Here is a 25,861-nt window from a genome sequence, read left to right on the forward strand (position 1 = left end):
CTGGTGACAGACCCTCTTTAAAGATTAAAAGTCACACATCGCCCTCTCAGGCCCTGATACAGGCATAGCAGTTTTGCCAAGAGTGTTCCTTTTAACCATAGTCAACCACCTATTATCGACCATCGTCTAACCACTCAATCAATAACATAGTTGTAGATATAACCATATTTACGACAATCTAATTGATAAACAATAGTGAACCTATGACTAAGACTTCATGCACATAGCCATGTTGTGGCTTCATAGAACCTTTAAAGGGAACCTGTCACCAGCATTTCACCTATTGAACTCTACTCACCCCTCCCTGGCCGCTGCTGTCAAAAGTTTATTGCCGTTATCCCCTCTCCTAAACTCCTCCTCCGACCGTAAATAACGGTCTGCAAACATTTTGTCCCTTTTATGGTAATAATTCGGCAGTCTTGTTTGTCCTTCTTCTTCTGCCCTCCCACCGCCAGGAAACTGGCCCGCCCTGAATGCCAAAATATCTTCTGAGTGCGCCCATCATGTATGCTCCGATATCCTTCCCTGCTTCTTCCGGGCCTCAAATCTAGTTACTGTGCATGCGCCGCTATGGTGTCCTGGTGTGCGTGCGCACTCACCAGAACAGTACATCGATGCACAAGCGCGGGAAATCGTGCGTACTGGTGGAGAGGCGAGGAGCTGTCAATCAAAAGTAAGGAGGTGGCGTTAACTCAACTTGAGGAATGAAGATCTGACTCTTATGCTCATTAGCATATGGCTCCTAATAGTCTTGCATTTCCAGACCGTGTTTTTATTATTCCCATTATATTGCTTGTTTATCACTTTGGAATTATTAATTATATGTCTGTCGGATGGCATTTTAATATACTTGCCTTCATTCGTAACGATCTGTGAGCTCTGGTATTCTCTCCATATTACCGTTGTGCCTGCTGCACTCTTGGAGAAATTGACTGAAGACACAGTATGACTTCTCAATTAATGCTTATTACTTTTAGGATAGGCTTTCTAGCTTGTTTCGCCTCTGGATATTTCGCTGTTTCTTTTATGTGTTACTAGACTGATCTCCTTATTTTATGAATGCAATGTAGGCTGCAGATAATTTTTACTAATAAAAACAGACAGATTTCATCCTGTGCACTGCACTAATGTACTGCAGAACACGGGTGGATTTTCTTTCCAACCTATTCTTTCTGGGTTCACGCTATGCAGGAAAGTAAGGGAATAAGTATATGTTTTCTGGTTTTGTTAAACTCCTATGTCTCTCAATGGGAGTTCAAAAACGCACAGTGTGGACCATCCTTATTCCCGTGTGTCTGTTTGTGTGTATGTGTTGGGTAAATATTATACAAGAAAATTTCACCGTGAATTTGGTGGTGGTAAAAGGGGAAGAGGTGCATTTTAACTGCCTGATCTCGGACATACAGCCATAAATTGCCTGGGTTTGAATGACGGTTTTATCCGCAAAGCTTTTAGATTTTGGTGCCAAAAGTGTTAGCTTTAATTGTGAATCCCACATAGCTGTCATCCATGACATTGTTTGTGAGGGCATTGCAGCAGTCAAGGTAATTTCTGTATCTCCTCACCATTTTACTGTTTTTAGCCTGCGCAGGCACGACAAGACGATGAGCAAGGAGTCATGTCCCTAATCTGACACGATTCCGTATTCAATTTCCCCTTCGTCTTACCATGAGTAATCAGTTATTCCCCTATGTGACTGCAATGTAACTCTATCAGAGTGCGTATTAAATATGTAGTAATTCTGGTTGGTATACTTGCATGCATGGACCTCCACCAGGGCCGGCCTTGGGATAGACGGCGCCTGTGCAAAATGATGTTTTGGTGCCCCACCCCGTCATTAAAAAAAAAAAAAAAGCCCCATAAAAAAAGTATAATGCCCCTTTAGTGCCCCCATACAGTATAATAATAATATTTAATAAGATATTACAACCCCTTCAAGGACACAGTATTTTGACCTCTAATTGTGCCCACAATATTATGCCCCCTGTAGTACCCCTACATAGTATAATGTCCGCTTAGTGGCCCCCACACAGTATAGTGCCCCCTGTAGATTTTGCCATAAAGCCTCCCTGTAGACAGTGCCATAATCCCCCACCACCTCCTTGTAGATCGTGCCATACAACCCCCCACCTCCCCCTTTTAGACAGTGCCCCCAAACAAAAATTGTACTCGCCTAGGCCCCATTCCCACGACGAACTGAGCCGCTATAGCTCAGCGGGCGACGCACAGCCCCCTGGTTGGTAGCGCCGCACAGCCCCCTGGTTGGTAGCGCCGCACAACCCCTTGTAGATATCTCCTCCCCTTCCTGTAGATAGCGCCATTGTACTCGCCTAGGCCCCATTCCCACAACGAACTGAGCCACTGGGGCTCAGGGGGCGACGGTAGGGGGCGCCGCACAGCCCCCTTGTTGGTGGCGCCGCACAGCCCCCTTGTTGGTGGCGCCGCACAGCCCCCTTGTTGGTGGCGCCGCACAGCCCCCTTGTTGGTGGCGCCGCACAGCCCCCTTGTTGGTGGCGCCGCACAGCCCCTAGCCCCCTTGTTGGTGGCGCCGCACAGCCCCTAGCCCCCTTGTTGGTAGCGCCACACAGCCCCCTTGTAGGTAGCGCCTCCAGCCCCCTTGTAGATGGCACCCCCCCTTCCTGTAGATAGCGCCACTGTAGCTCCCCGAAGGAGCGCAATCCCCGTGTGGCCGGGGATTCCGCTCCTGGAACGCTTGATGTCTCTGTCCATATATGGACAGTGACATTAGGGGCAACTCCTGAAGTGAAGTCCCCGTCCACAGCATTGCCAACATCAAGCGGAGCGTTCCAGGAGCGGAAACCCCAGCCACACGGGGATTCCGCTCCTTCAGGGAGCTACGGTGGCGCTAGTAGATGGCAGAGCAGGGAGATAACTCCCTGCTCTGCTATGGTGTTGTCGCTACCGTTGTAGCAGCCGCAGCAGCTGGGCCCTCATGCTCGATGTCGCCGCTAGCAGCCGATTCTATGAGTGTAGAAGCGCCCGGGCGGAAAGGTAACGGAGTCGCTGGGCCCGGATGCTTCTGAAACCAGCAGGGGAAGGAAGCCAGCGCAGCGCCCCCTTCCACCTGCTGCAGTGATGTGCCCTTTGCAAAGGCACAGGTCTCACAACCCTAAGGCGGGCCCTGACCTCCACATGTGCTGAGCAGACCGCGAACAGTCAACAGACAAGTGCAACTCTCTTAGCCCCTGATGCAGGTGGATAAGATACATCTTAATGCAATGCAGGAAACGTTTGGCCTGAAGGCCTCTTCCCCCCCCCCCCCCCCACCCCACCAATGTCTTATTCTCATCCGTGATAAAACCTACAGGATAAGGCCATTTGAATATGTTCCAATAGATTTTTCTACCTTATCTGGAAGAATCTATGGTCTCTGCAGCTTCCGTTCTCAGAAGTATACTGTTTCTTCATGGAAAAAGTGTTAATGTACCCTTTTTGTGTTCTAAAGGAGACCCACCAAAAAAAGAGAAGACTACCAACTCGTGTACTTTTAAATTATTCGCTATGGACAATCCCTTTTTTTTTTTTTTTTTTTTTTCTTTTTTATATATAGACATTATACATTGTCCAGTAAATTCAATGGGTCGCCATGTAATCCACGGATGTGCCAGCTCCTCCAGACCAAGAGAGGTTTTTAGTAGCAGTTATATGTACATATGTTTGCACATTTGCTATAATATGTTCATGACACCTGACAGAAAACAGAAAAGGACAGATCATCAGAAACTCTCAGCAGTGCAGCCTCGTCTTTGCATTGCTTTACTACCTATAGTTCTTCCTCTGGGTAATTATCTTGGTTCAGTATCCAGCTTTATGGATAACGTTAAGTAGTAAATAGTAATTATATTTTTTTTCTTTTTATTATGATTGAGTTTTCTGCATACTATTTTCAACAACTTGCCGTCTCCTGCTACTCCCCTGATACCAAAGATACCCTTGGTGATAATTACTGTATCTGTACTGGGAGTTTGGTGGTTTGTGAATCCGTGCTAATGTACTTCCACTCTTAAAGTAAAATTAGAGCAACGTACTAAGGTTATATTCACATAACGGAAGCCACAACACTGTCTGATCTGTCGCCCAATGGACACCTGCAGAGCTGATGGTCCCCAATATAATTTTAAGGAGTCCGTCGTTTTAATGGGAAAAAAAAGCACTGCAAGCCTATGTATCCGTTATAAACCGAAGCCGCAACGCAGAAGTTCAACAGAGCCTAAAGTCAATGTGCATCTATCCATTTGGTTTGTTTTTAGGTCCAGAATACTACGCTGATTCGTTTAATTCTATAGCTTTATAGAGGTCAGAGTTTTATTTGACGACTTTTGATTTTTTATTGTAGGATCTGGTGCGGATTTTGCTGCTTTTTACTCAATGCTGGGAGATGGTGATATCTCCTCTGAAAAACGCAGCAGGAATTGACATGCTGCAGTATGAAAATACGCACCGCAGGTCATTTTCTGGTCGGAAATTTTACGCATCGTGGGGATGAGATTTGTTAAATCTCACCTACTTCTCTGCTACGGTATTCTGCGTATTTTCCGTCCGCAATTACGCTATGTGTGGACAAGCCCATACGGTTACTGAGGTAGTACGATCTAGATAAAAGCTTATTTTAAGATTATCAGGTGTGTAACTAGAACAGTCATCCAGAAAATTCAGGCATATCCTCCTCAGTAACACTCTGCAGAGAAATACATATAGTTTGTTACTTCAGCTAATGTCCAAAAGAGTATAGGGGAAGAGGACGGAAAAGGAAGGATGCAGTATTGTTTCAATATCCTCCGAGGTTTTGTCCTGCTTAGTGAATGGCTCTTTCATAGCAATCTATAGAAAGCTGTAGAAATCTGCAACAGATAGCCAGGAAGGGGAGATTTCCCGGCTTGCATAATGAGGTAATGGCATGTCGCAGATCTGTAACTTTAATTTGTGCCATGTTTTAGGAAATCTCCTCTGCATTTCCGATATTAATCACATCACATGATACACGGATGGAAAGTCTGAGATTCCAATGTGCTGCGTGTCATTACAAGAATAAAACATTCATGTCACAAGCAAAAAGAAAACACTGGGGGAGATTTTATTTCGACTGGTGTCTTTCATGGACTAAGATTCGATAAATTTATCAATAGGAGTACCGTACCACCTCTTGGGCGCAGAAAGGGCAATGTCCACCAGCTTCAAGCTACAGTTTCTGGTGGAAATTCTAGCAAATGTGTTTGGACCGCCCCACTGTATAGGTTTTACTCTTGACACACATATATAGATAGATAGATTGTGAATTCACTTCCTTTACGTTATATTTATATATAATCATGTAGGATAGCCGCCTATAATGAGTAGAAGCATATTGTACACCGGAAGGAAAGTTAAACCGGCAATATAATTTAGGCAACACTCATTCATTGAAGTATATAGTGGCCTTACTGGCTATTAATGGTTAACTTCCAGGGCCTTCTATGAAGCTATAGATAAGATGTTGCACACTATATGAAAATACAGGATCTTTCAGCCTCCAGTGTAATGTGTGTGTGAAGTTGGGTAGGTTGTGCCAGGACTACATATTACTCCGGTGGGGACTGCAAGTTGATTGTTGCTTAGAAATTTAGCAAAAGAGGGGAACACAGCGCCTCGTCTTTAGTCACAGTTGTTTAAACCAGTGTAATTGAATTGAAATGCTTCACATGTATTGTTATGGATTGATGAAAGGACATAGATGAACAACGGCCTGCTGGAAGGGTGTTCACATGGTTTGTTCCTTGGCAGGAGTTCACTGATCATTTGAATGGCGCACTGAGATTGACCATCCTTTCCCATGCTCACAAACTGGGGTGCAGTTCTTTGTCACACACAAATTAACACTAATTTTTTTGTTTGCTTTTATACTCTATCTATAGGCTTGCTGTGTTGTTGTTTTTTTGGGATATATATATATATATATATATATATGTGTAATTTGTGTGTGTGTGTGTATATATATATATATATATATATATATATATATATATATATATGTTACACTCCGTTTATAGAAATCAAATGGCTATAAAATATTAGAAAGTTGAACAGTATTTCCATGTCTTGCTAAAACAAATGTGTTCCTTGACCTTACACATGTTCTGACAATTGCAGCCCATTGACGAGTTCCCGCAGTTCCTCTGAATCGATGGCACTGAGGTAGTTTCCATTCCATCCGAGGCACCGACTGGGAATGTGTTACGTGTAGATTATTGGCTGACCGATTTCCATTGCTGATTTTGGTTTTTGCATCACTAAATATTCATCCATAAAGATATCTTTTCTTACATTTTAAATTCCTTGAAAAAAGTTTTTTACCATTTTGTATACAATGCGTGTGACTACAGCACAATCTCCATTGTGACAGAACAAATTCCATTTGCATGGTCTACTAGGGTTCTTGTGATAAGTTTGGCTAGAGTCCTAAAAAAAAAACCTGCTTATATATTGGTTGCACATAGGTTAAGCCATCTTTTTACTATTAGTCTTTACATGTGGTGAAATGTAGAGAATCTTTCCTGTTTACGCCCCCATTGATCACACACCCCATTGAGTACATTTTATACTTTATTTCCACGACAAATTGCTAATTATTCCACAATTTCTACACCCTATTTAATTGATCCCATGCTGTTATTAACTTTAGCAATCATTGTGTCTAAGATTGTCGAAAGAGCGATTTTAGAAATCGTATGTTATATGCGCGCTTAGATGGAATGTGCCCTGTTGTAATGTAATAGTTTAGTCTGCTATGACAAGAGTATCAATATCAGTGTGTCCACAAGCCTGGACCATATGTTCCACAAGCTGTTAGGCAGTCGTCTACTACCAGTTGTCAGACTGCAAGACTGGCCGTTGTTCTACCCTGTATCATACATTTGGCTCATACTCCTAATATTAGACATCCATAACTCCACCACAATAACAATGACATCTCATCTTTTTTTTTTTTTTTATATCACATATGTAAAATGAGTAGAGAGCTGTAAATAAACCTGGTCAATGAAAAGAATTCAATACTATGCTGTAAAAGAGATAATATAGTCCATATATTTAATATTTGCATGGTTTCAGACTTATATAAGAGATCATAAAAAAAGTTTCATGGACATGTGTGACTGATATACTGTGTGTTATTTCATACAGGTTCAAAGCTTTTCTCAGAAGTGGTTATATCTTAAAACATCTCTCTGAAATATTTTCAAAGGGATTTTAAGGATTTGAGAACCCCTTTCAATTCGCCGCCTTAGGCTATATTCACATTCAGAAGATTTGTTGAAGATCTAGCTGCGACTGAAAATCCATCCTATACATGGGAATAGGGTTGTTTCTGGTACAGTCGTAGAAATGTCGTCAATAAATCCGCAATGTGTGATGTGAATATACGCTTAGGGCATGTTGGGGGTGATAGAGGAGGGTCCCCTGATGGCATTCATACAGTGGCATCCCTCATGGTAACCTTTCCCCTGACGATTAGGTAGTCTCGGGGTAAACACTATGAGATGGGATTGTTCTAGTTGATTATTATAAGACTGTCTTAAGACTAATGAAAATAATTACCAAGCACTTTAAATTGGGGCTTGTTACTTTTTATATTCGAGCTGAGCTGTTGTTTTACTCTCCTAAGTAATATATGAAAAAAAAATTGGTGCATTTTTTTTCTGTTCGGTTTATAAGTAACTGCTCTGGATTAAGGGCTGGTGCTGGGCAATTCTAAGAAATGTCTTCCCTGGGAAGAAAATTGAGAGACTGAGGTGGTTAGCTTTGTGCAGAGAAGGTCAGCTGCGTTAATACATTTTGGAAGTGTGTGGTTTTGTGTTTTGGGTTTTTTAATCCTTTTTTTTTTTTTTTATGCATTTGCAACAGAAGTGATTAAAATGTTTCATTCCAGAGCATATTTTTTTTTATTTCCTTTGCTGCATATATAGTTATCAGAAAAAAAAAATGATGGCGATCAAATGAAGCATGCATGTAAACAAGTAGATACAGATGTGCTTGTTTTTTTTCTTTTCATGTAGTACTACTCTTTCACGGTACTGCTTGTATCCTGTTGACAATGCTTGAGAGATTTGAGCTGGCTTGTGGGATTTGAGTTTCCCAAACCTGCTCTCCCTTGTTAGGCTGGGTTCACGCCTTCATCAGTGTTTCAGTTGTTCTGCTCCGTCCGAGAAGCAGAACAACGAACATGCCGGTTCTCTTGTATGACTGACACCATTGGTGCCCAATGGAACCCACTGACTTTAATGGTTTCCTAAAGAGGTCTGTGGTTGTACCGGTAACAGTAGTGCAGAATTTTCCGCTGGATCTGTGACCGAATCCCCTAAGGGTATGTTCACACGGCCTATTTACGGACGTAATTCGGGCGTTTTTGCCCCGAATTACGTCCGAAAATAGCGCCTCAATAGCGCTGACAAACATCTGCCCATTGAAAGCAATGGGCAGACGTTTGTCTGTTCACACGAGGCGTAATTTACGCGCCGCTGTCAAATGACGGCGCGTAAATAGACGCCTGCGTCAAAGAAGTGACCTGTCACTTCTTTGGCCGTAATTGGAGCCGTTATTCATTGACTCCAATGAATAGCAGCGCCAATTACGCCCGTAATGGACCCGGCGTTCAAGCGCCTGCACATGCCGTTACGGCTGAAATTACGGGGATGTTTTCAGGCTGAAACATCCCCGTAATTTCAGCCGTAACGGACGCCCTCGTGTGAACATACCCTAACTGAGTCTCCAACCCAGATGTGAACAGGTCTTTTCCAAACCCAAGCTGCTTCCATTTGTAAAAAGAGTGGTTTGGGCAATAGGTAGTTACTGTAAATCCTACATAAAGATGGCGGTTTATCAAATTTTCCAGAATATCAAATGGGTATAAAGTAATACATAAAACAAGATACTAAATGGTAATGCCTCTGTAAACCTGATAAGCTTGTGGAAATTGTGACTGTATGGGAGGCTGTTGATCTGAGACCACTTTCACTGACCCACACTACTGACAATGCGGGATCTGTATTTATCTTGGGAATAGAGCAGGTGCCTGGTGCAGATACGAGCAGGGAATCTGCTTTTCTTGGTACGAGATGACAGGAACACAGCAAGCCATACTCATTTCCTCAGATGACCCTTCACAATTGTCTTGGACAATCTTGACACATTTCATACTGGCTGTGCCAATTGTCCTAGTTTGACATTTCTCTGCATTTTCTATCAACTACATATGTTAGAACTAGATATAGGCAACTCTAATCTTGCATTACCGTACATTTCGATTTCCTACTAATACTTTGAATATTTAAGGTTTTATGTATCAAGCCAGATGGCATTTTAAAAAATCATGTTTGGCAGAATCTTTAGGATTTTGCAGAGATAGGGCAATCTGGACTAATACCTTTTTATTGAGTCACTTTTTAGCCCATTGTCTTATTGTTTAGGCTTTTCCGTTGTGGATTTTAAAGCAAATCCACATGTGAGGATTTCACCCTGTGCATTGCAAAGTAAAATATGCAACAAATCCTGCTGTCAGTCAGTCCGTTCCATTGACCTCACATATTGCAAGATACAGCTGCTCTGTATACAGGATCTAAAGTAGCTGTATCTCAAAGTAAAAATAATTTTTAACAAGAACTATTTAGAAAGTTGCACCAAACACACTGGCCTCTATTATTTTTTTTTTAATAAAAATGCCCCAGGTGTACATAGCCTTTAACCTTTTTGATCAGATAACAGCCAATGTGTTGACCCTAATTGACACTTAAAGGTGTTATGTGGAGACCGAAAAGTATTAGCAGTATACTCCCTGCAGTATGTGAGTACACTCGCTAATATACATTCCGGTCCCCCGTCGTGCTGATTAGGAGATCTTCATAGATTTTTATAGCTCTGGCGGAGGACCAGGAGTCTAGCGCCACAGTCTTTCTTCATTATGACACAACTCTTCATCGTGTGACCGGCTCCGCTGTACTCTATGTAATCGATGTACTACTGCTTGTACATGGAGTACAGCGGGGCTGGTCACACGACGAAGACTTGTGGTATTTTTCTTGAGATTCTGCTGCAGATTTTCTGTTGCAGAAAATCTGCAGCGTATCGTGTGTGGAAACCTACCCTAAATCTTGTGCGGATATTCTGTGGGATGTATTGATGTGGGAAAAAGGCTATGCTCTCCTTTCATTGCGCTTTCATAGCAACATGTCTCTGTGGTCTGCCTCCTGTGATGGCGTTTCATTACGTGTGACTGCTTCAGTCTGTGATTGGGTGCAGCTGTCACATGTGATCAGAGGTCACTAACACCACTACAGACGTCATTGAATCCTATAAAGGCATATTTGCGCTTTAAATCCGTCCCATGCATTTTTCTACGCATGAGACTGAATGCTGAGATAAAGCGGGAGAGCCTTCTAGCCTTAGAAGTTTCAGCCAATGAACAAGCTTTTTACTCACAGCCTTTTGCCACAGGCTAGGAGTAGACAGGAGTCGTCAGTGTGCTGCTTCTGTTACATTGTGCGTTGCTGACACGTCTCAAAGTATCACTCAATCTAAAAACGTCAGATGTGTCCAGAGCTTATCTGCTACAGATCAACTCAAACAAGTAGCTCTCCTGTGTGCAGCAATCCATCAGCCATGTAAAGGTCAGAGGCAGATATTGTTTCCAGCGTGTCGACCTCTTCCTGGCTGAGTTTTATTGTCATCGGATAATAACAGTAATGGTATGTTCACACAGCCTATTTTCAGCCATTTCTCGGTCCGTAAACGCCCCGAAAAACATCTGAAAATACGGGGGCTGAGCACCTCCAAACATCTGCCCATTGATTTCAATGGGAAAAACGGCGTTCCATTCCCACGGGGCGTTTTTTACGCAGCCGTTTTTAAGTACGTGTCACTTCTTGAGCCGTTTATCATTGGGTCAATAGACAAACCGCTCCAAAAATGGCCGTATAAAACGCATCATTATGCTCGATGCATAAAAAAAAAATCTGTAAATCAGAGGCTGTTTTCTGAAAACAGCTCCTTATTTTACAGCCGTTTTTTGTTAAGCATGTGAGCATACCCTATTTCTTCAACAGACAAAAGGGAAAAGCCACAAGCGTTTTTTGCTGAAAAATGTGACAAATCGCAGCAAAAAAAAACTCTCCAAAAAAACGCGTTTATTTCCGTCTCCCATTGGTTTCAATTGGGTTTTTCGAGGCGTCTCAAGATAGGACGTTTTTTTTGTTTGCTCGTGGGAAAGAAAGTTTAAAAACGGCTGCGTAAAAAACACCTCGTAAAAAAAGTGTGTCACTTCTTGAGCCAAAAACGGCCGTAAAAAACGCTAGTTGCTTAAAAAATGGCTGAAAATCAGAGGTTGTTTTCCCTTGAAAACCGCTCCGTATTTACAGACTTTTTTTGTTAAGCGTGTGAACATAGCCAAATGCCTCATGCACATGACCGTTGTGCCACTCGGTCCGTTTTTGACGGCATCCTAGTGGCACCCGATAGTCTTCACAGACCCATTCACTTTAGCGGGTGAATCGGGTCCTTGAAAAATGATCCGAGTCTCCGATCCAAGGAAAGATAGGACATGTTCAATCTTTCCTCGGATCACTGACGGGACTTGGACGGTGCACACAGTCATGTGCATGAGGCGTAAGGGCTAGTTCACACTGAGTTTTTTGACGCGGAAACTGCGTCAGGAGCCACGACAAACTGCCAAAATCACCTCCCATTGATTTCAATGGGCGGCGGAGGCGTTTTTCCAACGAGCGGGAAAAAATTGCGGGGGAAAAAAAAGCGACATGCTCTTCCAACGGTTCCGTCTCTGACCTCTAATTGAAATCAATGGAAGGCAGGGAAAGCATTTTAGCCCGTGGCGTTTTTTTGCCTGCGGCGCTCAATGGCCGTGGCCAAAAAACGCAGCAAAGAAGTTGGAGGCAGGGCAAAATCTGCCTCAAAATTCCTGAAGGACCATATCGCTGGAACGGGGAACTCCAGGATAAAAAGAAAAACAGTGCTAGAATCAGGGAGCGCTATTTAGGTCAGTTAACCAGTTCAACTTATATGACCTGGTGACAGTTCCTATTTAACTTGCATTTTGCCACCATAAATTATTTTAGCCCCGCAGAGTATGTAATGTTTTACATATATCCACCTATTTAGATCTGCTACATATAATATTGTCCAGTGCTGCCTTTTAGTCAGGATGGATAGCCTTCAGTATACTAAATCACTTAGGCCTCATGCACACGACCGTAGCCATGTGCACGGCCGTGATTTTCGGGTCGGCCGGCTGCGGACTGTCAGTCGCGAGCCGCCCGCAAATCGCGGACCATGCACATGGCTGCGCCCATTATTTTCAATGAGTCCGGACCGCAGAACATGGCCGTAATAAGGCATGTCTGTTCTTTCTGCGGTGCGGGCTCCTGGGCCGTGCACGGACCGTAAAAACTACGGTCGTGTGCATGGCCCCATAGAAATGAATGGGGCCGCAATTCTCCCGTGGATTTTCGGGGGAATTGTGGCCGCAAACGCACGTTCGTGTGCATGGGGCCTTTGTTTAAAATATTTAGCTTCATACTGAGCAACAACTCATGCAATGAGATATTATCTTTCTGATTTTGTCCTGTTCAAGTGGGGGGGGGGGGGGTCTGATTCCTGGTGCTGCACTAGAGTTGTAGGTAGGCTTCCCCTTCGATTCAGTTTACTGCCCCAGCCTTGTATCTAAATATCCTGGCCAAAGCAGAGTGCCCCCTCTTACACCCAGCACCTGGTGCACACGCCCCAGCAGCCCCATCCGCTGGTCCCCAGTTTAGTAATACACACTCTGTAGTTAATGCACAAATAAGTTGCCTAACTAGTAAACCGCATATAACAGAAATACTCAACTCCTTAGTCAGTCCAAAGGACCCTGCTAAACCGTTACAATGTCTGCTCTTGCTGGAATTTCTTTTTAACACAAAGAAGCACTACAAATTAATTCCTTAGAAGTTAATGTAATGGCCTGTATAAGCACAAGTCCTATAACAATTGATGACCATTGGACATTATTTGTTCGCTTCTATCAGTGTCACATAAAACTCCCAAGAATCGAATTTCCTTATCTTAACATCCGAACTGAGCTGTTAAGTTTACTGCCTGTTTTGTTAAAGAGGCTCTGTCACCAGATTTTGCAACCCCTATCTGCTATTGCAGCAGATCGGCGCTGCAATGTAGATTACAGTAACGTTTTTATTTTTAAAAAACGAGCATTTTTGGCCAAGTTATGGCCATTTTCGTATTTATGCAAATGATGAAAATGAGGCTTGCAAAAGTACAACTGGGCGTGTTGAAAAGTAAAAGTACAACTGGGCGTGTATTATGTGCGTACATCGGGGCGTTTTTACTACTTTTACTAGCTGGGCGTTGTGTATAGAAGTATCATCCACTTCTCTTCACAACGCCCAGCTTCTGGCAGTGCAGATCTGTGACGTCACTCACAGGTCCTGCATCGTGTCGGCACCAGAGGCTACAGTTGATTCTGCAGCAGCATCAGCATTTGCAGGTAAGTAGCTACATCGACCTACCTGCAAACGCCGATGCTGCTGCAGAATCATCTGTAGCCTCTGGTGCCGATGTGTCCTCGCTCGTCTGACACGATGCAGGACCTGTGAGTGACGTCACAGCGTGATCTCTCGAGAACACGGCTGTGTCTGCACTGCCAGAAGCTGGGCGTTGTGAAGAGAAGTGGATGATACTTCTATACACAACGCCCAGCTAGTAAAAGTAGTAAACACGCCCCGATGTACGCACATAATACACGCCCAGTTGTACTTTTACTTTTCAACACGCCCAGTTGTACTTTTGCAAGCCTCATTTGCATAAATACGAAAATGGTCATAACTTGGCCAAAAATGCTCGTTTTTTAAAAATAAAAACGTTACTGTAATCTACATTGCAGCGCCTATCTGCTGCAATAGCAGATAGGGGTTGCAAAATCTGGTGACAGAGCCTCTTTAAAGTCCATGCAACTTCCTATGCACCGCTGCCCTGTTGTACCGATTTTGTGGGAGATAAACATGAAAGCTCGCGTCCGCTTTCAATTGATGCCTTCTTAAAACCGGCACAGAGGCATACCACACTGTCCGCAGCATCCATATGGGTTGTAAAATAGCAGGTACTCAGTTTTTCCATTTTACTTCAGTCAGTGGGCACCAGAAATGTGTCCAGAAAACAGAATTCGGCCCCGGGATCCGCACCTATCTCTAGAACGGGGTCCCCTAAACCCTGTTCTTCTGCTCTGTGTTGTGGCTGAAGCGCGTGTTTTTTTTTTTTTTTTGCCACAACACAGAACAGTAGAACGGGGTTTAGCGGGATTTGTTGTAGAGATAGGTGCAGGTCCCAGTGGTGGGACTCCTCTATCTGACATTTATGACATCCTTCGGATATGTCATAAATGTGTCTGATGGCACAACCCCTTATGTCGTTTATGTAGTAAAGTATCTAAATTCTTAAAGAGCACCAGAGCCTCCGTCACAGATTCAGTCATATTGAACAGGAAAAATAGTGCTGCATGTGACGGATCCGACTATGCGTTTTGGTTTTCGTTATATCGAAAACTTCAACACAGGTGTGAGCAGAGATGCCCAGGAAGTGCTCTCCTGTATACCAAAGCTCATAATGTTTATAGTATAGGTGCATCTACATAATAGAAGACCCTTCCATAATCAGATTGCAGGATTTGCTCTTAGGCTATGTTCACACGCTTAGCAAAAAAAGTCTGAAAATACCGAGCTGTTTTCAAGGGAAAACCGCTCCTGATTTTCAGACGGTTTTTTAGCAACTCATGTTTTTTGCGACGTTTTTTATGAGTCAATGAAAAACTGCTACAAAAACGGCTGAAGTGACATGCACTTCTTTTTCACAGGCGTCGTCTTACGCAGCTGTTTTTCAAAACGTCTGCGTAAAAAAACGCCCAGTGGAACAGAACACCGTTTTTCCCATTGAAATCAATGGGCAGATGTTTGGAGGCGTTCTGCTTCCGATTTTTCGGCCGTGTGAACGTACCCTTACACAGCTTCTCACGATCGATAAGTGCATAGACAGAATTGAAATGTGATGTCTATTTTGGGTACAATTTCTTTATTGCTGATGAATTTACTTTTAGATATATTTTGGTTTTCCAGGGAAGACTTTCTTATAGCACTGCAGCTAACTTTTATGTACTTGTGATAGGGAGAAAATGCCGAGCAGTAGTTTGCCAAAAGTTTTATTGTTTTGAGCTTGGTAGAGGTCTTGCTTCTCATCCTCCCCCCTTTAAAACAACCCTCCGGTTTACAGTAAAAATCTCGCCATACATACAGAATATATAGGGAACATACTGGTGCCTTCTTTTTCAATGTTGCTGCCGTGGTTTTGTCCCATTCCCCTCTTCATGTATGTAAAATGACTGCCGGCTTCTCAGACTCTCCTATTCACCGTGTTCATCAGTAGTCTGAGACACGGCCCCTTCTCTCGATGGACCAGTGCTGATGATCAGCGCTTTAAGAGCTGGCGGGGCGTGTGTCAGACTACTGGTTCACATTGTGAATAGGGTAGTCTGAGATGCTGGCGGTAAGTTTACATACAAGAAGAGGGGACTCTGAATGGGATGAACCTGCGGCAGCACCTTTGAAAAGAGCAGCACCAGGTATATTAACTATATATTCTGAAATATTTACTGTGAACCGGATGGTCATCTATCATTTAATGCGTCTAAACATGATGCCGATGCACTATAAAGAATAAAAGTGGACAACTCACATTTATTTCATGTAGATTATAAAAACAATGTCATGTTATTGCTCAGCTCAGGGATATACAGTACTTGCGTATAGTACTAATCCAGCTTACAGATCCATGCCCTCAAAAGTCACCGCACAATGACGAATATGGAAACAAGACGCCAGGTTGCAGCAGCCGTAATCGGAACAATTCCCTTATCTTGACAATTTGAGTCCATTTACATTCATGTAAGGAATATACGTTGCGATAGGGATACTCCACACGTCAGAATCTATTTGTGTTGATGTTTTATCTCAGAAATGATCAGATGTAAACTCTATTTGAGTATTAAGTGGCTTCCTATTAGCAAGCATGTGGTTTTCATTAAGCACTCATTAGTTCTATCTACTGTATGTTTATATGAAATACAATTTGGGAGGATGTTAATGAGATGTTCCCAAGGCTTTTAATTGAGAAGACCTGTGTGTTCAAGCATGGCGGAAATATCCAGATGAAGTTTATGGCTATAGGATTTCTGAACTTTTCTTAAATTGTGCTCGGGTACTATGTTTTGGGATTTACTATATCGGAACCAGTGACTGTGAATCATACTTTGTATATAGTGTACGGCTCGCCTCTTGTAAATGAAGTATGTTGTCTGAGCACTCAAAGTTTCTTCATCTCTTTTCGTCATCCTCCAAGAAATCAATATAATGAATGCAATATTGATCCTTGGGGTTATTTTAATCAACCTAAATAAAACATTTGTTTGGTGCCTGGAGTTTAGTAGAAAAGTTAGGAACTGCAATAAAACCTCAGGGTATGTTGCCATTGGGGAACATTATGGTTCTTTGATGTTGATTTTCAATAGGAGCTCCCATTTCTTGGATGTCAAGTAGTTAGGAGTCATGTTTGCAGCAGCTAGGTTTATACAGTTGTACTGGGCTGCAAGGCGTGCAGATGTCCACCCCATCAATAGAAGACCAGCCCAAGTCCTGGATCAATTCAGAGATCGATTTACAAATTGTTTTAATTTATGGTTTTGTTGTCCAGAACGACGCTCGCAGACCAATCCATGAACGTGAAGTCGTTAAGACAAACCTTTCTGAAGCATCTGGTATTTTGTCAAATAGAATGGGGCAACTGACTCTTAGTCACCAGTGTCACTAATGTATTATGCTTTAGGGTTAATCTTCTGATGGGAATGTCCCTTTATTCTTCCAACAATCTCCTTTTGCACTTTCTATGCCGCCTTTTGTGTTTAGCAGCTGTTGACATTTGCACATTTACAGATATGTAAGGAGACACGATTAATGTTTAATGTTCCGTTAGTGCCTTTTAGACCTGTAGGTCTCCCAATCGCTCATATAGTATTTATGTATATGGCCGACTGAGCTGTGTTCAATTACAATTTATAATTACGTTTTGATGTAACAAATGATAATGTTTTTAGCTGGGTATTTGTAATGTTGAATAGGTTTGTTTTTGAATTTCGGTTTATAGCTTTTTTTAATAACGTATTTTACCCGTTTGTTTAACATTAACACAAGGCTTGTTCTCTCTCGCCCTAGTTATTGGTGTTTAAGACTCTGTTCACATCTGCATCATAGTTTACGTTTATAATGGAAACCATGATGCAGTTATGAATCTGTCAAATGGCAGATGCTTCCGACACGTATAATGGGTTCCAGCACGAGCAAGGTGTCTGTCGTGTTAAATGCAGTGATATTCTTCCAATCAAATTTGAAAAATTTGCAAAGGAGGCTCGGAATAGAGCCTTCGACGCAGATATGAACAGAGCCTTAGGCAGATTATTAAATAGTTTGAAAAGTTTTTGGTAGGAGCAGGAATGATATTCCTTTTGAATTAAAAGTTGACTTCTACTTAGTAGATATTCTACACATGCTATTTTGTCATAAATAAAATACCAGTAGATCTGAATTTCTTTTGAATGGGTTAACGGAAAAGGTTTAAAATGTTTTGTTTTTTTTTTTAAATGTTTCCATTAAGTTCTGGCCGTTTTTTTTTTTTGTTTTAGAATTGAAGTTCATGACACAAGATAAACCTACTAACTATTGGCCTTTTAATTGATGTAATTTTTAAAAATAGATACAATGTAATTGCTTTTCAATGTGCAGTTGTATCGCTTGTATTCCAATTGTAAGCCTGTGTTGTTCTCTTTCAGGAATAGAACTTTGCCCTCCGGGCCACAGATTCATGATTACAATGGCAGCCAGTTTCATTGGAATGGCTGGACAGTTTCTTCTGCCGGGTTTGGCAGCTCTCTGCAGAGACTGGCAGATTCTCCAGGCTGTCATAATCTGCCCCTTTATTCTGATGCTTTCCTACTGGTAGTAAGTATATCCATCCTCAATATGGGTTGGAAAGCTAGATATGCCCGTTTTAAAACAACTTCGGCTTCGTTCACATCTGCGCCAGGGTCCCGTTCTAACATTCCGTCAATTTCCGCCATTTCAATGGTGACGGATCCGGTGAAAATGGTTTCCGTTTGTCACCGTTGTTTAAGGGTTCCATCGTTTTTGACGGAATGAATAGTGCAGTCGACTACGGTCTTGATTCCATCAAAATGATGGAACCCTTGCACAACTGAGAGAACCGGAAAACATTGCCACCGGATCGTTCACCATTGAAATCAATGGTGATGCAAACGGAAACCTATGGTTTCAGTTTGTCATGGTTCCGGGAAGCTCAGAACGGGAACCTGATGCAGATGTGAACGAAGCCTTAGTGGTCTGAATGTTTACTACATTCCTAAATATATTATTTCAACTTCTAGGGAACCTTCTGTGTTGTTTGTTACTCATGGTTCTTTATGGCTATTTTTTAGTTAAAGCGCGCATCTGGCCCCGGGACAATTATATTTTTATGTGTGCGTGTGTGTGTGTGTGTGTGTGTGTGTGTGTGTGTGTGTATATGTATGTATGTATATATATATATATATCTCTTATTATGATGGTAATATTACCTGGTGCCCTCCAGTTGTGCCCCTCTGCCGTTGATCTGTCCTTTTAGGGTTCCTTCTGTACTGTCCCAAAATGGCTGTAGCGCTTCTTGGACTCTGAGACATTATCACTGTTCTCAGAATGGCCAGAACTGCTCACATGAGCAGTTCTGTCCAAGTCGTGAACAGAGGAATAGTCTTTAACTCAATCTCAGAAACCCTGTGGCCAATTTGAGACTACACCGAGGAGTCCCTAAAACAGTGGATCCACGTCAGAGGGGCACAACTGGAGGGCACCAAGTAATATTGGTCCATATACCTCATCACATTTATAATTTTGTCTTGAGACCAGACGGTCGCTTCAAATGGATTGTCTAGTATAACACACCATAGTTTTCAATGCAGTGCCCCACCTATTCTGGCCACTCTGTGTGCCAGGCACTTATTTTATTGTTTCTGTATACACTACTTTGGACTAAAACGACCAGTGCTATGGACAATATCACAAAGAGCTGCTTTGTGATATTGTCCACAGCACTGGTCGTCTTAGTCGTCATGAGTTACAATATGTTATATGTCATGAGTTACAACCTCAGTGAGCATGGTCTAAATCTTGGTTATATAGTTTTGCTTTATACTGTCTCTTATGTATATAAAAGGTCCAATCTATGGTTCTCCTTCATCTACAGCATCTTTCCTGAATCTTTGAGGTGGTTAATGGCCACACTGCAGTTTGATGCTTCAAAGAAGCAAATTCTTCAAACTATTCACAAGAACAGAGTGAACCTTGAAAGTGATATCAAAGGCGTAATGCCAGGTATGTATTGTGAGGCTCTAATGTTACTCAACCCGGTGACTAGTAATACCAACTAAACAGATTCTCTCTCTTCCTTGTCCTGTCATAGAGCAAAATATAGAAAAATCATCTCCTCGTTCATTTTGAAATACACGATCTCCCCTACTTTTTTTTTTTTTTTTTAATATAAATGTTTTGGTTTTTTTTTAGAAAAAGATCTTTTAAGACATTTTGTGATTTTTTTTTTTAGCACCCCTTTGGTCATATTTCATATTGCTCGTCCTGATTTGGTGTGAAAAGGTGACCGATACTTCTGTCAGCAAAAAAGCGTTCTCCGAGCAGTTGTATTTTATTTTTTTATTCCCACAAATGGAAATGATGGAAAATGTATGCCGGAAGCCTGGCCTAGGCATATTGTTGAATAAAAAGGTATTGACCTTTTTCTTGTGGAAGTATTTCTTCCAACTGTAGTTTTGTACTGGTTTGGTTTAAAAACAATAACAATTTTGAATATAAAAAAAAATAAATTGACCCATAATAATTTGCCTACCCGTGTTCGACAAACTTCTGACATGTCATAGTGACATGTCAGACGTTTGGATTGGTGGGGGTCCGAGCACAGAGACCCCCACCAATTGCTAGAACCAAGCAGCTGAAGCACTCGTGTGAGCGCTCAGCCGCTTCATTTCTGTTCGGCTTTTTCCGGAAAGCCGATGTATCAGTGTACGGGCTCATAGACTTTCTATTGAGTCCGTACACCGATACATTTATTTCCAGACAAAGCCGAACAGACACGAAGCGGCTGAGCATTCACACGAGGGCTTCAGCTGCTTGGTTCTAGCGATTGTTGGGGGTCTCAGTGCTCGGACCCCCATCAATCCAAACTTCTGACATGTCTCCATGACATGTCAGAAGTTTGTCGAACACTGGTAGGCAAATTATTATGGGTCAATACTTCTTTTTTTTGTTTTTTCTTTTTCTTTTTTATATTAACAATTTTTGTTTTTAAACCAAACCAGTATAAAACCATAGTTGGAAGAAATACTTCCACAAGAAAAAGGTCAATACCTTTTTATTCAACAATATGCCTATATATATTGTATATAATTGTGTTTACCTTACTGTGTTTTGTTGCAGAATTGGAAAGAGAGCTTGGAAGAAGACCTAAGAGAGTTTGCATTGTGAAAGTCGTAGGAACCAGGAACCTGTGGAAAAATATACTTGTCCTCTGTGTTAACTCGTAAGTCTACCAACAATGTATGGCATGATCAAGATGTTCTGATGCTTGCAGGCAGGGCTGCCTCACCTCTACCTTAGGGTATGTTCACACGCAGTGACCAGAAACGTCTGAAAATACGGATCTGTTTTCAGGTGAAAACGGCTCCTGATTTTCAGATGTTTTTTTTAACAACTCGCGTTTTTCAATGGAGTCCATGAAAAACGCTTCCAAAAACATCCCAAGAAGTGTCCTGCACTTCTTTTGACGAGCCGTCGTTTTACGCGCCGTATTTTGATAGCGACGCGTAAAATAAAGGCTCGTGGGAACAGAACATCGTAATTCCCATTGAAATCAATGGGCCGATGTTTGTAGGTGTATTAGGGGCGTTTTTTCAGGCACAATTTGAGGCGTAAAACGCCCGACTTACGCCGGAAAACACTGCATGTGAACATACCCTTAGGTTATGTGGTGGTAGACAATTTCTCATTTATATGTTTTGTTTATTTGGAGCGTAATTTTACTTTGTTTTACCTTGCCATTCCTCTTGAACTAGGACACTAAAAAAAACTGTTGCAAAGGTGTACGTAACCTTTATCTAAAATGAGAAATGACTATTTGCAAATCGTCTTAATTAACCCCTTCCCGCTGTGGCCACTTTTTGACCTTTCTGACAGCCTTATTTGTCAAATCTGACATGTCTCACTTTATGTGGTAATAACTTTGGAATGCTTTCACCTATCCAAGCGATTCTGAGATTGTTTTCTCGTGACACATTGGACTTTGTTACTGGCAAAATTTGCTCGATACATTCAGTATTTAATTGTGGAAAACCACCAAAATTTTGTGAAAATGTTGAAAAATTATAATTTTTCTAAATTTTAATGTATCAGCTTGTAAGACAAGCAGTTATACCACACAAGATAGTTTCTAATTAACATCCACATATGACTACTTTAGATTGGCATCGTTTTTTGAACATACTTTTTTATTTTTCTCGGACGTTACAAGACTTTAAACTTTAGCAGCAATTTCTCACATTTTCAAGAAAATGTCAAAAAGCTTATTTTTACAGGGTCCAGTTCACTTGTGAAATGGATTTGTGGGCCTTGTATATTAGAAACCCCCAATAAGTCAACCCATTTTAAAAACTGCACCCCTCAAAGTATTCAAAACTGCAAAATATTCTTGACCCTTTAGAGGTTTCACAGGAATACATTTTTTCATTTTTAATTCATTTTTTCTTTTGTAACCCAGAAGATTTTACCAATGAAACTCAACTCCATATTTGTTGCCCAGATTCTGCAGTTTCAGTGCCAAAACAGTGGGAATCACCCAAAAGTGACCCCAATTGGGAAACTACACTCCTCAAGGAATTTATCTAGGGGTATAGTGAGCATTTTGACCCCACAGGTTTTTTGCAGAAATTATTGGAAGTGAGCCGTGAAAATGAAAATCTAAATTTTTTTTCAAAGTAAATGTAGGTTTCGCTTTTTTAAAAAAAAAATTCCACAAGGACTAAAGGAAAGAAAGCACCACAAAATTTGTAAAGCAATTTCTCCCGAGTAAAAAATGTGGTTATAAACGGCTGTTTGGACACACGGTAGGGCTCAGAAGGGAAAGAGTGCCATTTGGATTTTGGAATGGTTCCTCGACGCCATGTCAAATTTTGCTGAGCCCATGTAGTACTAGTTTAGTGCAAACACCCCAAAAGTGACTCCATTTGGGAAACTACACCCCTTGAGGAGTCATCTAGGGGTATAGTGAGAATTTTGACCCCAAAGGTTTTTTGCTGAATTAATTTGAATTAAGCCATGAAAATGAAAAACATTTGTTTTTTTCCAATAGTATGTAGATTTAGAACAACATTCTTAATTTTCACAAGAAATAATGAAGAAAAAGCACCCCAACATTTGTAAAGCAATGTCTCCCGAGTATGGTAATACCCCATATGTGGTTATAAACGGCTGTTTACATATATGGGAGGGTTCAGAAGAAAAGGAGTGGTATTTGACTTTTGGAGCGTAGATTTTTCTGTAATGGTTTGTGGACGCCGTGTCGCATTCGCAAAACTCCTGATGTACCGAAAAAAGTTACCCCCGTTTTGGAAACTACACCCCTAAAGGCATTTATCAAGGGGTGTAGTGAGAATTTCGACCCCACAGGTGTTTTTTTTCAGAAATTAATACGCAGTGGATGATGCAAAGTGAAAATTGCAATTTTCCACTGATATGCCATTTCACCGCTCAATATATTGTGTCCAGCTTGTGCCACTGGAGAATCTTACCCTATAAATTGTTAAGCAGGTTCTCTCAGGGATTGGTAATGCCTTACTTGTGGACGTAAACTGCTGTTTGGGCACACTCTAGGGCTAAGAAGGGAGGGAGTTCCGTTTGGAGCATGGATTTTGCTTGGTAGTTTTGTTTGAGTATTACTCGTATTTCAGTTTATAAAGTGGAGGCATAAGTAATCTATGTGGAGTACATCAGGGCATAATAAGAGGGTACAATAATGGGGTAAATAATAAAACTATCGATAGATGTGTGGTACGCTGTGAAGCAATCTGTTATGCACAGGCCAGTGTCACACTGATAAATGGTTTTCTTATCCCACTTTTGTAACACTGCACCTTTTGGGGACTTTTTCGCCTTTGTAGTTCGGAAAATTTTGCTGGGAAACTGTTGCCCTGGCATAATACGGACGCCCTCGCTTCCAGCAGATGTGTTATGTCCCTTCCCTTCCTAGTTCCTAAATGCTATGGCCCTGAAATTGAAGGAATGTTCCCCTCCGGCCTGCACATCGGGATGTTTTTTCATCTTCGCATTTCTAGTGGCATAATTTTTTTTTATTTTTTGGTTGATTGAGCTGTGTGCGGGCTTGTTTTTTTGCGAGATGGGCTGTAGATTTTATTGGTGCCATTTTGTGACACATATGACTTTTTGATCACTTTTTATTTAATTTTTTTGAAAGGGGAAATGACCAAAAACAAGCAATTCAGAAATAGTTTTTTATTGTTTTTTTTTGCGGCATTCACCGTGCACCATAAATTACATGTTAACTTTATTGTGCGGGTCGATACGATTACGGCAATACCAAATTTACAAAGTTGTTTTCATGTATTTCAGCTTTTACACAATAAAATCACTTTTTTTTTAAAATGTGTCGCCATATTCTAAAACCGATAACTTTTTTTATTTTTGCGTAGACAAAGCTGTGTCAGATTTTTGTTTGCAGGACAGGTTGTCGTTTTTATTGTTACTATTTCGGAGTAAATGTGACACATCAATTTTTATTCCATTATTTGGTTGGAGATGTGTCCTAAAACCAGGGATTCTGGCGTTTTTTTTATTTTTTACGGTGTTTACAGTGCGGGAAAAATTAAGTAATAGTTTTATAGTTTTGGGTCATTACGGATGCGCTATACCAATTATGTATAGTTTTTTTTTTTATTGTTTTATTTTTTTTCCAATAATAAAAGACTTATGTGAAACAAAGGCAGTTTGGCTTTTCTTTTTTTACTTGAAACTATTTTTTTGCAATATTTTTTTACTTTTAACTTTTTTTTACCTTTTTTATTTGTCCCACTAGGGGAATTGAAGACCTGAAGCCCCGATCGCTATTCTAATACACTGCACTACATACGTAGTGCAGTGTATTAGAGCTGTCCGTTATTCATTGACCGCAAGCCCATGAGGACCGCTTTGGCGGGTACCCATCGGCTTCTGTACAAGGCAGACCAGGACGCCATTATTTGGCCTCTGGTTACCATAGCAACCCAGCGATTGCGTCGCTGGGGTGCCGATCGGGTACAAAAAATCTGACAATGCGCGCTCTATTGAGGGGTTAACTGGCCGGATCGGAGAATATGCACCTGACACCCAGCGGTGATGGTGCGGGCTCCGCTTTGGAGCCCATACTATCACCACAGAGTAATGGTACTGCAGTTTGCGGGAACCCCTTCCCGACAGTACCGTGTATATATACGGCAGATGTCGGGAAGGGGTTAAAAATGTCCTATAGTTTTGTATCTAGAGATTCTATACAGACCTATGTGCCTCCATGGTAAAAGACTACAAACAAATCCTATATAGTCTGATCCTGCAGTCCCATTTCCTACCATCTGTCCCTTACTACTTGCCAACCTAATGAATGTATGTGGGGACAGATGGGAAGGAGTGCTGGGTCAGACTACACAGGGTTTGTTTGTAGTGTGTTACCATGGAGAAACGTAAGTCTGAATGGGAGCTGTATACAATAATTAAGAGTACTTGCAAAGTTGTTCCATTTTAGATGCCGCAATAAAGAAAAGTTTTGTTGCGAAGGGGGACGTAGAATTTAAAGTATAACTCCAGTTATCCCACTTTTCCTGCTAGGAGAGGTATCCTTTAACCCGTTAGTGACCGCCAATACGCCTTTTCACGGCGGCCACTAATGGGCTTTATTCTGATGCATATGTAATGTCCCCCAAAACATTACTTGTGAGATAATGTGGTGAAAATATATTTTGACATTTTTGCACTATTAGGTACTGTCACTTTAAAATAACAAATGTAAAGTTACAATGCACTGTTAGAGCCTATGTAGGAGTGGCTTAGACTAAGAAGTTTCCAGAAGGTGGGAGGAGCTTAGGACAGAGGGGGTCCAGTGTCAGTTAGTTGGAGGGAGAGTGACAGAGAGAGCAGTTGGAGCTGGAGAGGAGGAAAGTGGTACCTGGGTCCATCCATCTAGGATCCAGAGACAGGCTGCCTTCATCATCCGGCCATAGTAAAGCTCGCAATAAATAAGCAAACAGTCTTAAGAGAAGGAAATCTTCTGAGATGTATTGAGAGTAACAGGAATCCATTCTGTGGACAGTGAGCAATGTCACCTTATCAAGTCGGTGAGTCTCATCCTTCACATATACACGTTTACTTCCCTTACCGGCTGAGAGCCATTCAGAAAGCTGCATTCATGGACAGATATCTTATCGTCCCCCTGAATTGACAAGGGAAGGAAGGCCACAAGGGAAGCAGAGAGAGAGGGTCCCCCGCTCCTGCATCTGGCGCTTCATCGTATTATAAGGATTAAGTTTATTGTAAGAAATGTGCCTCCATGTCATATGGAAGACTGCAACTGCCATTTTATGTGGAAAACTTAAGTAAATTGT

General features: G+C 41.6%; 1 protein-coding gene across 1 annotated transcript in view; it reads left to right on the forward strand.

Moving 5' to 3' along the window:
• SLC22A23 (solute carrier family 22 member 23) overlaps nt 1–25,861 on the forward strand; it is a 139,302-nt gene that overhangs the window by 99,608 nt on the left and 13,833 nt on the right. Inside the window, exons 4-6 of the mRNA XM_075826678.1 lie at nt 17,927–18,095; nt 19,393–19,520; nt 20,637–20,739. Coding sequence (XP_075682793.1) covers nt 17,927–18,095; nt 19,393–19,520; nt 20,637–20,739 — 400 coding nt within the window. The remainder of the gene's footprint in view (nt 1–17,926; nt 18,096–19,392; nt 19,521–20,636; nt 20,740–25,861) is intronic.

Source organism: Rhinoderma darwinii, chromosome 5, assembly GCF_050947455.1.
Source record: "Rhinoderma darwinii isolate aRhiDar2 chromosome 5, aRhiDar2.hap1, whole genome shotgun sequence".
Taxonomy (NCBI): domain Eukaryota; kingdom Metazoa; phylum Chordata; class Amphibia; order Anura; family Rhinodermatidae; genus Rhinoderma; species Rhinoderma darwinii.